The sequence below is a fragment of the Mugil cephalus genome, chromosome 6 (assembly GCF_022458985.1).
Source record: "Mugil cephalus isolate CIBA_MC_2020 chromosome 6, CIBA_Mcephalus_1.1, whole genome shotgun sequence".
Taxonomy (NCBI): Eukaryota; Metazoa; Chordata; class Actinopteri; order Mugiliformes; family Mugilidae; genus Mugil; species Mugil cephalus.
In genome coordinates, this window is record NC_061775.1 from 16,292,502 (window position 1) to 16,306,959 (window position 14,458).

The 14,458-nt window shown below is 46.6% G+C and overlaps 1 protein-coding gene across 3 annotated transcripts in view; it reads left to right on the forward strand.

Annotated features, from left to right (window-relative positions):
* The window catches only part of arid3a (AT rich interactive domain 3A (BRIGHT-like)), a 40,477-nt gene that overhangs the window by 17,896 nt on the left and 8,123 nt on the right, over positions 1–14,458 (forward strand). For 2 of the 3 annotated variants that reach the window (XM_047586772.1, XM_047586773.1), the window contains exons 4-7: positions 11,150–11,222; positions 12,302–12,485; positions 13,055–13,302; positions 13,501–13,791. In XM_047586772.1, the coding sequence (XP_047442728.1) occupies positions 11,150–11,222; positions 12,302–12,485; positions 13,055–13,302; positions 13,501–13,791 (796 nt within the window). The remainder of the gene's footprint in view (positions 1–11,149; positions 11,223–12,301; positions 12,486–13,054; positions 13,303–13,500; positions 13,792–14,458) is intronic. The other variant, XM_047586775.1, reaches the window with a different exon arrangement.

The following is a 14,458-nucleotide window of genomic DNA, read 5'->3' on the forward strand; positions in this document are numbered from 1 at the left end:
ACAGTCATAATAGGACTAATATGAGCCCTTTATCATTAATGACGTGTTTCTTCTATATTTCCAACCACAGGAGGAAATAAAGGCTGAGTGAATAAAATGAAAGCCGATTACTTAATACTTACACATGTTCGGGTGTTTAATGGTGCACAGGTTGAGCGTGCTGGAGGGCACTGGGCGGGGAGGAAGGGGTTAAGACTGTACGGTTTATTTTGGGCAGGTGGGTGGAGGCTGTTGGAATGTGCCTGATGGAGGGTGATAATGTGGCCACTAGGAACCTCAGATCCTCAGCAGAAACCCTGCGTGCCTCTATCAGCCTGACGCAGTTAGAGCTTTTACAAACTGAAAAACTGCCCCTTTTCTCTCTCTTACGTTTACGTTAGATCACGGTTGCGCGACGTCTCGGCGCGGCATCGAGGGCCCGCGGCAACGGGTCCCGAGCCCGAAACTAGTGTCAGGGATGAGGGTGAATAAATGAACAAAATGAGCAATATATAAAAATACCAAATAAGACAGGATTGAATTAGGGCTGGTGCTTGTGCAGTATGAAGCTAAGAATGAAATAAAATGGGCTCGGGTCTGTCTGTGTCCCCGGTGCCATGGAGGTGAAGAAGCATTCCCTTTTAGCTGAGGGTTTGCCCCAGGCTGTGTATCCGCAAAGCCCAACCTGCATTCCTGGTAGATCACCCAGCCACCTTCCTCCTCTCTCTCTGCTTTCAGCTGAAAGGTCAAACTAAATCAAGCCAAGAGGTGCTGGCTGGTCGGATGTCTGATTACGCTGTGGTTTTAAGCGAATTAATCAAACTATTCGAGGCGCTTTGCCAGCAGTGTCATATCAGACCCTAGCAGGGCGCAGCAGAATTAAAGAAAGGACGGGGGCTTCATGCAGATATCAAATTAAGCCAGAGTCGCTGGATTATTTTGTAAATGAAAGTGATTTGTGTGTCTGGCAGAGTTATTTCAGTGATACCAATATGCAACCCTTCCTCCGCCACACACACACACACACACACACACACACACACACACACACACACACACATCTTGAAATATCCATATCAGTGTCACACTTTGCATTTTTATTTCCAGGAAATGTTGACGTTCCTGTTTAAGTCAAAAGCCAATAGGCTTGCAGGCATCTGTTCCCATCAGCCACCGGTAAAATGCTGCCACGGTTCGGCTGGTGTTTGTTGCATCGTGCAGATAGAGATCTGAACGCTGAATAGTGGTTTGAGTTTTGGCTTGTTCGCAAAAAAAAAAAAAAAAAAAAAAGTCTCTGGTTTTTCATGACGTGCTTTGTTTCGGCAAGGTCGGGTTAGTTTTGGAGCACTCAAAACGAAGCAATATATCTGTTCATCTCATCTTAAAACACGACTGCACTAGAATGCGTCCGTGTAATTTAATACCGCCCTTTTACCATAGCTTTGTTACCCACACCAGCTAGCTCGTCGGCTCTTTTGTCAAATACGCGGGAGGGGAAGGAATGACAAATTGTGTTTATATTAACACATTTTTCGGGCTCCTTAACGTCACCCAACCTTGCCGCCTCCGCCAGTGACCGTGTCCGGTCAGCGAGACGCGGAGTCCTCTCCGCCCGCAAAATATTTATGGATGCAGGTTTACAGTGCGGTTTTATTATTGCGCCGCCAGTTTCTCTGGTGCAGTGTAGATACAGCCACGACCGGCCGCCCTGCCCCTTTTATAAACAACATCCTCCTCGGGCCAGAGATCGTCCAGAGGCCACACAGGGCCTTTGAAGTCTCCTCCGCTGTGTCTCTGTCTGCTTTAAACACCAGCAGCTGGGCAGATGGAGCCCAGATGGACAGTAAAGTAGGAACGTCTTTAAAAATTCATGGCACTCACCATGATCAGGGCGAATGGAGGGGGGGGGGGAGTTGGCATTAAACATTAAATTGCTCGCACACACACACACGTGCAACCGGGAGCAGGGGGAGGGGCCGCTAGCGACTACAGGAAGCGTGGCTCGAATGTGAGCCAATTGGGAGCGACACTTATTGGGATTGCCCATCGGGTTTCTGCTGATACAGCTGTCTGATAAGTGCTCGTTGGGTTTATATTCCACCGCGCCGAGGCCTTTTGGTCTCCGTCGTAGCCTTGTGTGAACAGATCCGAAACGTGCGCGCGTTTTAAAGGACCTTTTAATATCGAAATGTTCTTTGGGAGGGCCTGTTAATAGGTTTCTATAGAAAGGGGCCGTGCGACGGCAATTATTGTTGTGTGATTGTGTGTTAATAGCTTACTGTATTACCAGATCCGCTGTTCTTTTTGCTGTTAATGAATAACTGATGTCAGTCTTTGCCGGTTTGATCAATATTTTACGCACTATTGAGTTGTTATCCAACCCCGGTCACGCGGATTTAAGAGCGCTTCAGTCGAAAGCAGGCGAGCTTTTCGACTTTTAGAAATTGCACCGGCTGGAACTGCAAAGTCCGATACCTACCGTGCACGCTCGCCGCAGCTCTAGTCTGCAGGGGTCGAACTAATCAGAGCGTTATCTCGCGCCCCGGAGAAGCCAAGGTGCGCCGCGTTCTGCGTTTGACCAAACCCAGCAGCTCGACAGGAAGACTTTCTGAAAGCCTTCCTGTTCAGAGTAGGAGGAATAGCACATGAGGGGAGAGGGGAGGTGTGACTGAACTGCAGAAATGCAGCCAGTTGGCGTTGGGCTTTGAATCACTGCCAAGTAGAGCAGAGCGTGTGTAGTAAATGCTCATTTTGACTCTGAATCACTGCAGAGCATTTGAAACGTGTCCAACTGCTAGCGTGCTGCGCGAGGCTGATGTCAGAAACTCTGCAGCCAAGGGGATTCTGGAAATTGGCAGCCTTTCAATACGGAAGAGGAGAGGAGGGCTGGAGCAGGAATGTAAACAGAGAGTGTGTAAAGGCTGAGGCTAGCTGTTTCCTCCCCGTCTTTTCTCTTTTGCCGTTGTGCAGTTTTGAGAAAGTTTGCTTAATTTTGGCAGTTTGCTTAATTACTTGTGCGTTTACTATCTCAAGCTTCCTCTTAACTTTATGGCTTCATATAGAATGAGGAAATGATTGCATAGGGGGAGACTCTTCCACTTCATGTCGGCCTTTCCAGTATTATTTTTGACTTGTTTTGTTCTCTCCCTTTTTTCTTTCAAACGTAAATGCACCAGCGCTGCTTCACGCCGTCCACCTCATTCTGTGCGCGCATTGAACTCTTGACTGTAGCCTTGTGTCTCAGTGTGAGCACAGAAGTAGGTGTGCGCTGAATGGCGCGACTTGTCAACAAACAAAGCCATAAGTGACATCTTTTCACGCAGGGAGCGAGCGGCAGGCATTCATTAGAACAAAAGCGGCGCGTTTTGCGCTTTTGCCTTCAGACACTTCTGAAAAAGGAAGTGCGCGCTGAAAGCTTTCATTCTTGGAAGAATCGATTCAGAAATGGGTCACGAACAGATAAAGGTTCTTAGCCGCATATTTTCAAGGTTGCTCTTTGTCCCCGTGTGACATAAAACTGGACTCGGAGGCGGTGGGGGGGAAAAAAAGAAGATATGCATGTTTTGAGATGTGCCTTTAATAGTCAGTTTGGTCAATAGGTCAAAGATGTTGCAAAGGGGAACGCAATTGTCTAGCATTGTATCATATGGTAAAGACCTCTGTTAGTCCTTTTGACCCATTGGTAATCACATTCTGCCCTTTAGTGTGACAACACTATACTTCCCTTTTCTGTCTTTATGATAAAAAAAAGCCAAGCTGCTGATAATAGACCACTAGAAACTTTGATTATTAATTTAGCTGATGTGACCAGCTTACCAACATGCGTGCAGTGAAAAAAGCCAGTTCTTCTAAAAATATTAGTTGTGCTTCAGGTCAGATTACCACCAGTCCACATATTGGCGGGAGTGGGGCTCGACCACATGGTCTGGCTATCTGCTCTTTCCGTGAGGCTGGGTGGGCCAGATATGTTTTTTAAAGCCACCGTCGTTAACCATTAAACGCGTCGCCCCGCCCATCCATCGCTCTCGCCGCCACGTTTCCAGCGCTCCTCTCGGCGCGCTGCCCCGCACCGAGGGGGGAAAGAGGCGCAGCACAATGCCGATTGTAGTCTTAAGGGGCGAGATTAAATATCCTTTACGCGGTGTTTGTGTATAAGCACCATTACAAACCTTCCTCTGAAACTTCAGCTGCCCCTTGTATCTCTGTCTCCATCTTTCTGCCTTCAGACATAAACCTTATCACGGCATCTGCTCTGGCGCTGAATAAATAGCTTCACGCAGACACACATTAGATGATTATCTAGGTCAGACCTTTTTCAGTCGTGTTGTTTTTTGTTTTTTTTTAGGGGAAGGCTGGTTTACAGAAGCTCGTTCGCCGAGTAAGACTGACAAAACTCATTCCCAAGTAGCCGATCCTGCGTGCGGTATCGGTTGTTTGGCAGCCGTCTTTTCGACACGTCACTTTATGACCTCCTCCCCACTCCTCCTCCCCCCTCCTCCTCGGTCTGTTTGGATTGGCCTTGCCCAGTTTGGGCATCCATCATCGTGATGCTACTCATTAGGAGTGGTGGTCACAACAGATACGCGCATTAGACTCCAGAGGGCCCTGGGAACGCCGGCTGCTATTTCTGAGTCTCATCCAAAACTCCGAGACATGGCAGCTGACTTGACAGTGGCAGGCGGGAATGGGGCCGCGTGTAATTCTGGTTTAATGTCTTGCGTTCATCAACTAGTTTTCACCTTTTTTTTCCCGTGTCAGCAGGGGATACTCTATATCCAATTATGTCCAACAGAAGTCGAGCATAACGGTCCGTTGGCAGAGCCCCAAAGGCCGAGGCCTCACTTACGACCTCTCAACCCATAAACAGACCCTCTCCGCAAAGATCATTGAATTTCTGGCACATCTTTGAATTTCTAGAGGCATTTTTAAGCTTTTAAGTTATAGTGTGTGGAAGCAGGAGAGAACTTAACACTGCACTTGTTTATAGCAAAACATATTTTACACCTCCTTGTCAGGGTTAGAATTAAATTTCATAGACAATTAACCAGATTCAGTTCCTCCACAGAGAAAATATCTATAAACGGCTGAAAACTTAAATCGGCTCCTACACGTATTGTCGACTTTGACGAATTTGTGGCCACAGGACATTTATCTTTGATGTGAATCACTGCTGCTTGTTGATGTGCCGGCACATTCAGGCCTGTGGTTTTATTCAGCAGCTATGCAAACTGCGTGTGCGTCATTCTCAGTTTCTCTATCGAAGGTGTTTATCACCATCTGTCATTTTTTTTTCAGGCAAACGTGAACGCCACAGATAAAAGCAGGCTCGGCTGCAGCCGGTTCCAGCCGCAGCACGTTGTTTATGTTTGCAGGCTGCGGGCTCCTCGTCCCCGTCGGTCGATGGGGTTGAATTTAAGAGGTCAGCGCGATCAGTTAGGATTATGACGGGGTTGATCCCGCCTGTCAATAAAAACACCGTTCGGGGTGCCGGTAGTTGGACGGCTCTATTGTGGCTGTTAATTGTGGTGTCGCGTGGGGATGGGCGGAGGAGATGGATTCATGAAAGATGTCAGGTTGTGGAGGCACGTCGATGCCGACAGGCACCCGACAGGATTATTTTCCAGGTGAACGTGAGACGGTGCGGGGCTTAACATCACCTGCACTGTAGCTGTTCAGCAAACATGAGCTGAATCTGAAACGTGCTGATGCCAATACACTGTTAGATCTCTGCAGTTGCTCAGCTAAACCGGTTCCGGGAGTTGCTCTGTGAACATGTGCTGTCGGTTTACCTTTTTAAATGACATACATTAAATTGTTATTTTTTGCCTTTGGTCACAGAAGGGTGTGTGTGTGTGCGTAACGACCAGTGTTTGCTGGCTAACTCGTCCTGCTGTCTCGAGGCTGTGTCACCTTCTGGTGTGTTTTCACTGCGCCGGGTCTTTATCGCCATGACCAGTGCGTTCCTCGTATGAATTCAGTTTTCAAGCGCTGACTTGTACGTGTACTTGAAAATGTTTTCTCACTCAAGTGACCAAAGAAGCAAGCAAGAACGGGGACTTGTTGTGCTCTCCCCGTGTTTGATTGGATCCGCGTAGGATGGCGTGCCAAGGAGGATCCAAAACAACAAAGGGGGAAGAAAAACAGGGCTCCGGAGGAATCTGAATCCTTTTTATTCAATGATCGAGCGGAACAACAGATTAAGAAATCAGTTGACGTGTCATTCTCACAACTGGTTTCTCTTATCAAGTTAAAAGACGACTGCGTCTTTCAGTAATGACTGTATGAGGAAATCCGGACTTACTTTATGTAGCGTTGTGATTTCTCTTTAAAAATATACCCGTCTATTTACATGTCTCCAGCTCTGTCAGCGGGTTATTTTTAATAAAAAGAGGTTCTCGTAATGAACCAGAGATATTTTCTGCTCTTCTTCTGCTGTTTGTCATGTTGCGTGTCACTGTGTCGTGTGACTACAACCTGCTCCTTTTGATGGGTAATAACAACATTTGGCTGCTAAAAGTGCTGATAAGATTGAGCATCATCAAGGTTGTGGTCGGCACTTATAAAAACCTTACCTCCGCGATGGCAATCGCTTCAATAGATAGAGTATTGTCTCCATTACAGTCAAACCGAATTATGGGCTCTCCTGTAAACCCACTCGGGGGAAATTCCCTCTGTGTACAGCAGATACTTTCTTTTCACTTAAGCTTCACTTCCATGAACTTACTGCTGGTAAACCACAATTAAAAACCCAGTGTAAAGTTTGCCTCAACCTCATCAGATATCAAGTGGAGAGTTCTGTTTTCTGCAGCAGAAGAGCAGACGAACAAAACAAGATACGCGGTGACGTCAGCTCTGCTTTGAATAAGAGAAACTGCTGTTCGTTATGTGCCAGTCAGTGTGCGTGTATGTACCTTATAGCGAGCATATCAACTATGTGCTGGCACTTAAAGAAGCATCCATCATGTTATGTCACTGCTGACATTTTGTCTTGTTGCGTAATTGTAATTTGCAGTGATTAACATAGGCGGGGCCCCGCGCTGTGGGCCTAAAATACTACGCAGTCCGTGCAGCCAACGCTACTTCTCCATTATGAGAATATGTTGTGGAAAGGGATCCTGCGCTGCTCGTTGTGTTTGCTTTGGTGCATTAATGACATTTGTAAAGGGGCTTTGGGCTGGAACAATGCGCTGTTTGAATATGGCTGATCATGTGTTCATGTGACCCTCACCCCCCACCAACCTTCTCCCTGCACTCCACTGTCATGTATATTATGTATGTTTGCGAGTGTGATTACGTGTTTTTTTTTTATTTTTCGGTTCACTACATCCTCCTAATCATTATGATTGTTTTACTTTGCGTAAAAATCATGGGCTCAGCCAGTGTAGTCTGTAAAGTTTTTATTTGATAGATTTAAGTGACGCTTATTTAAGCATGTTTGTTATCTTCCTTAAATTCTCTCTGCTTTGCATTTGGTGCCGAGTGCAACCATGCGCGTCGGCGCTGTTGTTTTATAGTTAATTCCAAGTAACAGGCCTCAGGTCGGACATTTACATTGCGAGCATGAATTTAACGCGCGGTAACGAGGTTTTAGTTTAGTTTTCTGTGGTGCTTTGACCATTTGCATGTTTCCCTCCGTGTCAGCCTCAGATGAATGTGACGAGGCCGATCGGCAGGTGTAAGGGAGCACGCGGTCGACACCCCGGTCTTCTCCCAGTTTTGGTTTTCAGTTGCAGGGCCTCTGTTATGTGCTATGTGACACGGCAAAAACCGGCCTCCATTTGCATTAACTGTGGAGTGACCCCCACCCCCACTCCAAACAACACATGCGTACGCTGTCTGTGTGCAGCGCTGCCTACCTGCCACCGCCACGACTTTGAGTTCTGCAGAAGGCTGCTCTGCGGTTACTGATTATTTGCAGTATAAAACCGCTTTGTTTTCTGTGTCCAAAGCCTGTGTATGATTTATGTGCAGACCCGCTGCCTCTGACCTACATACAGAGCCAGGGTGGGAAACTATCAGACGGCAGTCAAACACTGAATACTCATTCATCCGGCGTTGTCAAGTCTAAAACACATAGTTAACTTTCCACTGTCACCGTCATAACTATGTGTAATTTTTTTTTTAAATCTAAGAGCCAAAGAAAAAGTTTTCTTCAGAGCAGAGGAGGAAAATATTTTGTTGTCAGCTCTGCACTTTTTAAAATGCTCTTTTTTTTTCTTTTTTTTTTCTTTGTTCCACAAGATTTTGTCGCAGGCTGTAAACCCTGCCTCAACCAGTTGGCCCAGTTTTCTAGTCGTTTATCTAGTTTCTTATTGTTTATCTGTGTAGCAGAGCTTTAATCCAGGAGGGGCCCCTGCCCCAGTCCACACACTATAGATGTGAAAACTTATATAAGCCTAAAACAACCACACCCACTTCAGCCTGATAAAGTCTATATGTTTGTGGGTGGGTGGGTGGTAGAGGCGTCTGAGGAGCTCTGGTGTAGACAAGAGTTAAATACGTGGGAAGTGTGGGAGAGCAAAGACAGAAACTAAGACGCGCGGAAGACGAAATACACACATGTATTTATGCTATATACATACGGGGAGACCGGCAGAGGGAATATATACAGAGAATATAAAGCGAGGGGTGTGGTGGTGGCAGTGGTCTTGCCGGTTGGACAGGATACAATCAGGTCCCACTCTGTTGATGTCAGTTACTCGCGAACTGAAGCCTCCAGACCCACGACTGTTTTCAGCCCGTTCTCTCCTTAACGTGGCTCCATTAACAGCTCTCTCCGAGCCACAGGTTGACATGTTCGGCGTTTCATTCCTGTTTCTTATCATTAATCGATCGTATTACCCCGGCTCAGCCCAGTGGAGCGCTCAGCTCCGCGGCCCAGCCTTTCCACCGTGGTGCTAGCGTAGATTACGTGTGTGTTTTACAGCTGTTTACATGAGCAGATTGGTGTCATTAGGTTGCAATAAAGTCATGATCTGAGGTATAAAAAAAAATACTGACTCTTTTGCTTTGATGAAAACCGGAGGCCTCTTTCACTCTTTTATTGTCCCAAGTAATAAGACAGCATAAAGTGTAACCTTTATTGGATTAGTTCAATATAATCAGTCGACGCTAATGATTGTGAGCCCTGCATCAGTTGTTATTTCCTTTTCAAGAAATGAACACAGACGCTTCAGTGTGCTGCCGTGGCCGCACACGTGATCACCGTATCCCGAAGGCTCTCGGTTTTTTTTGCAGGCAAAGGCTAAATTAAACTGCAGGAATCGTGGCGGCGGATCGAAACAGAAGGTAACAGCTGCAGGAATTTAGATTGCCGTCACGTGTCCGTTGATACAAAGCAGTATACTGTGGGCACGTCCGTTAATAGCGGACGCTGAATGAGGCTTGACACTGGATATGCATTAGTGAGACAAATACTTTGAGCGTGTTAACACAGTTCACACTTCACCTTTGGCCGCCACATCCCTCAGTTGGCAGGGAAACACTGAAGCTAATCAACACACCGGCTTTCATCACCGGCTGCGCGTCTTTTAAATATATGCGAATGAACAATGTCGGCTTTAGTAGCAACAGGCTTGTACGAGCGAAACCTTCGGCCTTTTCAGGTATTAACGCGGAGGCGAAATCTACAGTGTGTTTGTGATTCTCCTGCTTTGTTACTACATCTTGAGGACTGGAGGAAGTGGGATCTGAGCGCTCCCACCCCACCACTAGGGAAATATTTATTGGTGTGATTAGAACAGGGAGAGGGAGGGCAAATAAAGCAACACAGGGAAAAAAGGGGTGGGGGGATGGGAACTGGGCAGGGGGGTAATTTCTAAGATTTATGGCGCGGCACTTCATGAAATGCATCCTGTAATTAAAACTCCCCCTTGCCTCCAGCAGGCGTGTACATTAGCTGGCAACCCCCCACCGCAACATCTACCTCAGCCATCTTCAGTCCAACGCCCCCAACCCCCCCACCCCCCACCCCTGACTCTGACTCCTCTGTCTCCCCCTACCCACTAGATAATAAGATCTTATGGCAGCTTGGCGTCACTAATGAGGGCTGAATGCCACAGCGAGGGACAGTCTCTTTTAGTGGCAAGAGGCCACTCCAGTCGCCATCACAGGCCTTTCATTTTCAGTTTCTCCGAAACCCTCAAAGGAAACACAGACAGTCCTCAGCAACGAGCACCAATTTAGGGGGGGGGGGATGGATCTCGGTGTCTAAATGTCGGAAAACAGTGAAATTTTCCTGCGATTACTTACTACTTTTTCTTTGTTTGCTGGCAGTTTCGGCCTCATTTAAGCCAAACAACCATCCAAAATCCCAACAGACGCAGTTTGCATCAGTTTTGTGCTGAGCTGAATGATTTCCTTATGTGATATCTACTCTAGTGGCTTGTCTGCTAGCTGTGGGCTGGCGTGATAGCTGTGTAGTAACAATGCATTGCGTTGCCTCTGTTTTCTGTGGTTTTGTTTGGCGGTGCTCAGTTGTACATTGTGTTTCACAACCAGTTATTTTCAATAACACATTATGAAACTCCGTGACCTCACTCACACACTATGCGATGTGCAGCCACCGATGCTTTAATGCGCGATCTGGGCTGTCAGATAAAACCGTGAGGCCGGCTGAAGGGTGAGGGTGAAGGTGACGCCGTGTCCTCGCACGTGAGGCGGTAGCTACACGTTAGCCGTGAGGCATAAATAGAGAGACTTAGATTTCACTATCGCACTATCTGGCACACGAGACTAGAAAAACAACCACCGGCTGAATGGCCCCACTGTACTCCCCCGAGTGGGCGCCTCACTTTTACTGCTAACTTTCACTGAACTTTCCGGAGCCCCGCTAGCAGCTGCACCCACATCAGGTTCTCATCAGGCCACACTGGTCCGCAGCGTTTCTTAATTCTTTCCTCTGTCATCCTTTATGATCAGAAGGCGGCAGCCCTTCCAGGATAAAGACGTCCTTGTCGGCGTTTCAAAGACACACGATTTTATTTGCTTTGTTCAGTCATTGCGCTGCCTTACTTGTTGTCATAGTAACAGCTGAGGTCATTCTCTGTCTGCTGTTCGATGCATCTTTGCATGCTGACGTATAGATTATGACATTGCGGAGCACTTTGATCTCGGCAGTCTTTGTTGTTATATATATTTTTAACATAAACTTCTTTCTTCTTCCCCTCAGCTGTATGAACTGGATGGAGACCCAAAGAGAAAAGAGTTTCTGGACGACCTCTTCAGCTTCATGCAAAAAAGAGGTATGTGCTTGTTTGGACATTTTAAACATTGTCATTAAAGCACACTCCATTCAGCTTGTTATCTTGTCACGTTACACCACCGTGTTTTATCTCCAGCCCGTCCCAGGCAGCTCTGTAATAGTTGGATATAGAGAGGAAGATCGCCCACCCCCCCGTTCTTCTGTGACATATGACACAGCTCCGTCTACTCGTCTTTCACTCAGGGGGTGGGGTTTTTATTCATTTCGGAGATGATTGCTTTATGGTCACACAGCCCCTCATCGTTCCCAGGCTATAACTAGAAGGGACACGTTGTATCAGCGCCTGGGGATGGATTGTTTTACCTTCCCATCCTGCTGTGTGTCCGCAGGGCCCTGCCCACACCTCAAACCTTCATCTGGACAGCTAATAATTGTTATCCTAAGGTTAATTTTGGATTGCTTGTATTTGTGCTGAGCACACAGAAGGCAAACGGCCGTTTGAGATGAGATATCTCTGGAAGCATTGTTAATTTCACAGGCTGGTTTATAGTTTATGTAATCATACCAGTAAAGCTATGACTGACGGGAGACAACAAACATGTGCTCACAACTGAAAAAAAAATAAATAAAAAAATCCACAGTACGAGATGTTTACAGTGTTGGAAACATTAATGGGTGGGTCTGCCTGGTCTGTTCTCAGAATCTGACAGCGCCATCTATAGGCAGTACTCGTGAATTGTCCCTCAATGTCACAGATAGTCTGATAGTCATTTGTTTTAATGTTTAATAGTGAAATCCAATGCCCAGATACTTCTATCAGTATATCATTGAAGCTCAAACCCCCTTGCTATCTTCTCAAAGTTTTTAAGACGCATCTTTGTGTGTTGAAGAAAGTACAAAAGCAACTGTCCAACGTTCAGCCTCTTTTCCTGAATGTCATTATACCACAGAACCATGTAGTTAGTTATTAAATGGTGACGGTGGCTTGTTGTGAATATCATGAAGAACACAAATGTACACAAACTGCACCAGAATATGCTTGCTGTAATAAAGTCATTTATTGACTTAACTGTGTACGAGTATTTATGTCTTGACTTTTCCCCCCTGTGCGTGTCGCAGGAACCCCGGTGAATCGTATCCCCATCATGGCCAAACAGGTCCTGGATCTGTACATGCTCTACAGGCTGGTGACGGAGAAGGGCGGCCTGGTGGAGGTCATCAACAAGAAGCTGTGGAGAGAGATCACCAAGGGACTCAACCTGCCTACCTCAATCACCAGTGCAGCCTTCACCCTCCGTACACAGTCAGTACACATCTTGTTTCTTTTAAAGCAGCGCAAAGGTTACTCAGTTAAATTCTTTTGTTCGTTTAGTTTGTTTAGATTCACACTGTTAAAAACTACAAAGGGAAGAATGTAGCTTCTTCATTGGACAGGGGTGGTAACCTTTACCTTGCAACAGTTGTGATCAACACAGTGCAACTTACGTTTGTGTTGGGTATCTTTTTTTGTGCTGCCAACAATGATTTTGTGGTTCAATAAGCAGGTCAGGGATGAAGGCAGGAAGTGAATCACACTGATCATCTTGTGACAAAAATGGTTTAGGAACATCTCAACTGAGGTCCCTCCTCTCAACCCATAGGACCCAAAGGCCCCAACTAACCACATTCTGTTGCCAGACATTACAGGAAACCCTCAGGAGGCCCATGTCCATTCTCTGATGAGTCAAAACAGTTTTGGTAGTACGAGGGAGACCTACACAATATTAGGACCGTTTGTAGACATAATTGCCTGCAGTTGGTTCAGTTTCCACTTTCATTCACAGCCAGCAGATCTCTAGGACCTTTTATCTGAACACACTGTGTCTATTTCAGATACATGAAGTACCTGTACCCATATGAATGTGACAAGAGGGGTCTGAGCAACCCCAACGAACTTCAGGCGGCCATCGACAGCAACAGACGGGAGGGCCGGCGACAAAGCTTTGGCAGCTCCCTCTTCACCTACTCGCCCAATGGGACGCCCACCATGCTGTCGTCGCCCAAGCTCCCCTCTTCCAGCGTGGGCCTGACGGTGGGCACCAACGGGGCCTCGCTGACGCCCATTCACAAGATCAAGAAAGGTCAGATTTGTTTATTATACCGTTCCTTGGTGACTCGGTGAATACCGTTGTCGAGAAGAAACCCAGATGTTCCTTTTTCTTAGTTTATCTGTCACTGCGGTCGACGAGCCAGCTCATTCACGTGCAATAACACTGCTTATTCAGTTGTATTTGGCTTCAATTGACTGGATTTTTCCTTTCTCTGCGCTGTCCAACCAGAAGAGGAGGGAGGCCAGGCACTGCCGGGGGTCGGTGTGGCTCGTTTGCCGGTGGGCGCCTTGGCGGGTCACTCGGTGGCCGCTGTGCAGGCAGCGGCAGCTCAGGCGGCGATGGCGGCTCAGGTGGCGGCTCTGGAGCAGCTGAGGGACAAACTGGAGGCCGGTGAGCCGCCAGAGAAGAAGATGGCGCTGCCGACCGAGGAGCACCACCGGCTGCTGCAGAGAGCGCTGCAACACAACCTGCTGGCCATGACCGCTCAGCTGCCCATGAACATCCGCATCAACAACCAAGGTACTGAACACGCGGCGGAGTTTATGATTTCAGACCAAATTAGAGGAACAAAGAACCAGCCAGACATGATTGTCATGTTTTCACATAATGAAGAAGTCTGTGGTGGGTTGACGGTTTCAGAAACTCCTCCTTTATCTCACCAACATGAGATAAAAGCATTTGCTTTTTTGCTTTTTTTTTTATCTGAGTTTTGAAATCTCTTACTTTTGTGAGATTTTTAATATATTTGCTGCTTATTATGCCGCTACAGTGCTGTGAAATTAAACCTTAATCTGCAAATCAATATTCACTATCAGTGGAAAACAGCCCTGATAAAATTAGATATACCATATTTTTGATTGATATTGATGGTGTGATAAAATCACAAAAGTAAACACTTGTCCACATATGTCCATCACGGTGACAGGTTGCAGCAGATAAGAACAGGGTCATCTGGTTCAGCAGACATCAATATATGCAAACACCCACGTGGAAATTAAAACGTAACCTCTGGTGATCAATGACATTGCCTAAAGGTAATATGTAGACGGATAATAGGAGAGACTACAGGGTGCTGCCTTAAAGAATTGGGAAAATCCATATTCATGTATTTGCAATGAAAGCAATCAATCAGCACAAAGAATACTGTTAAACATAGATTCATGCGTCAGACCAAGCTGAGCAGATA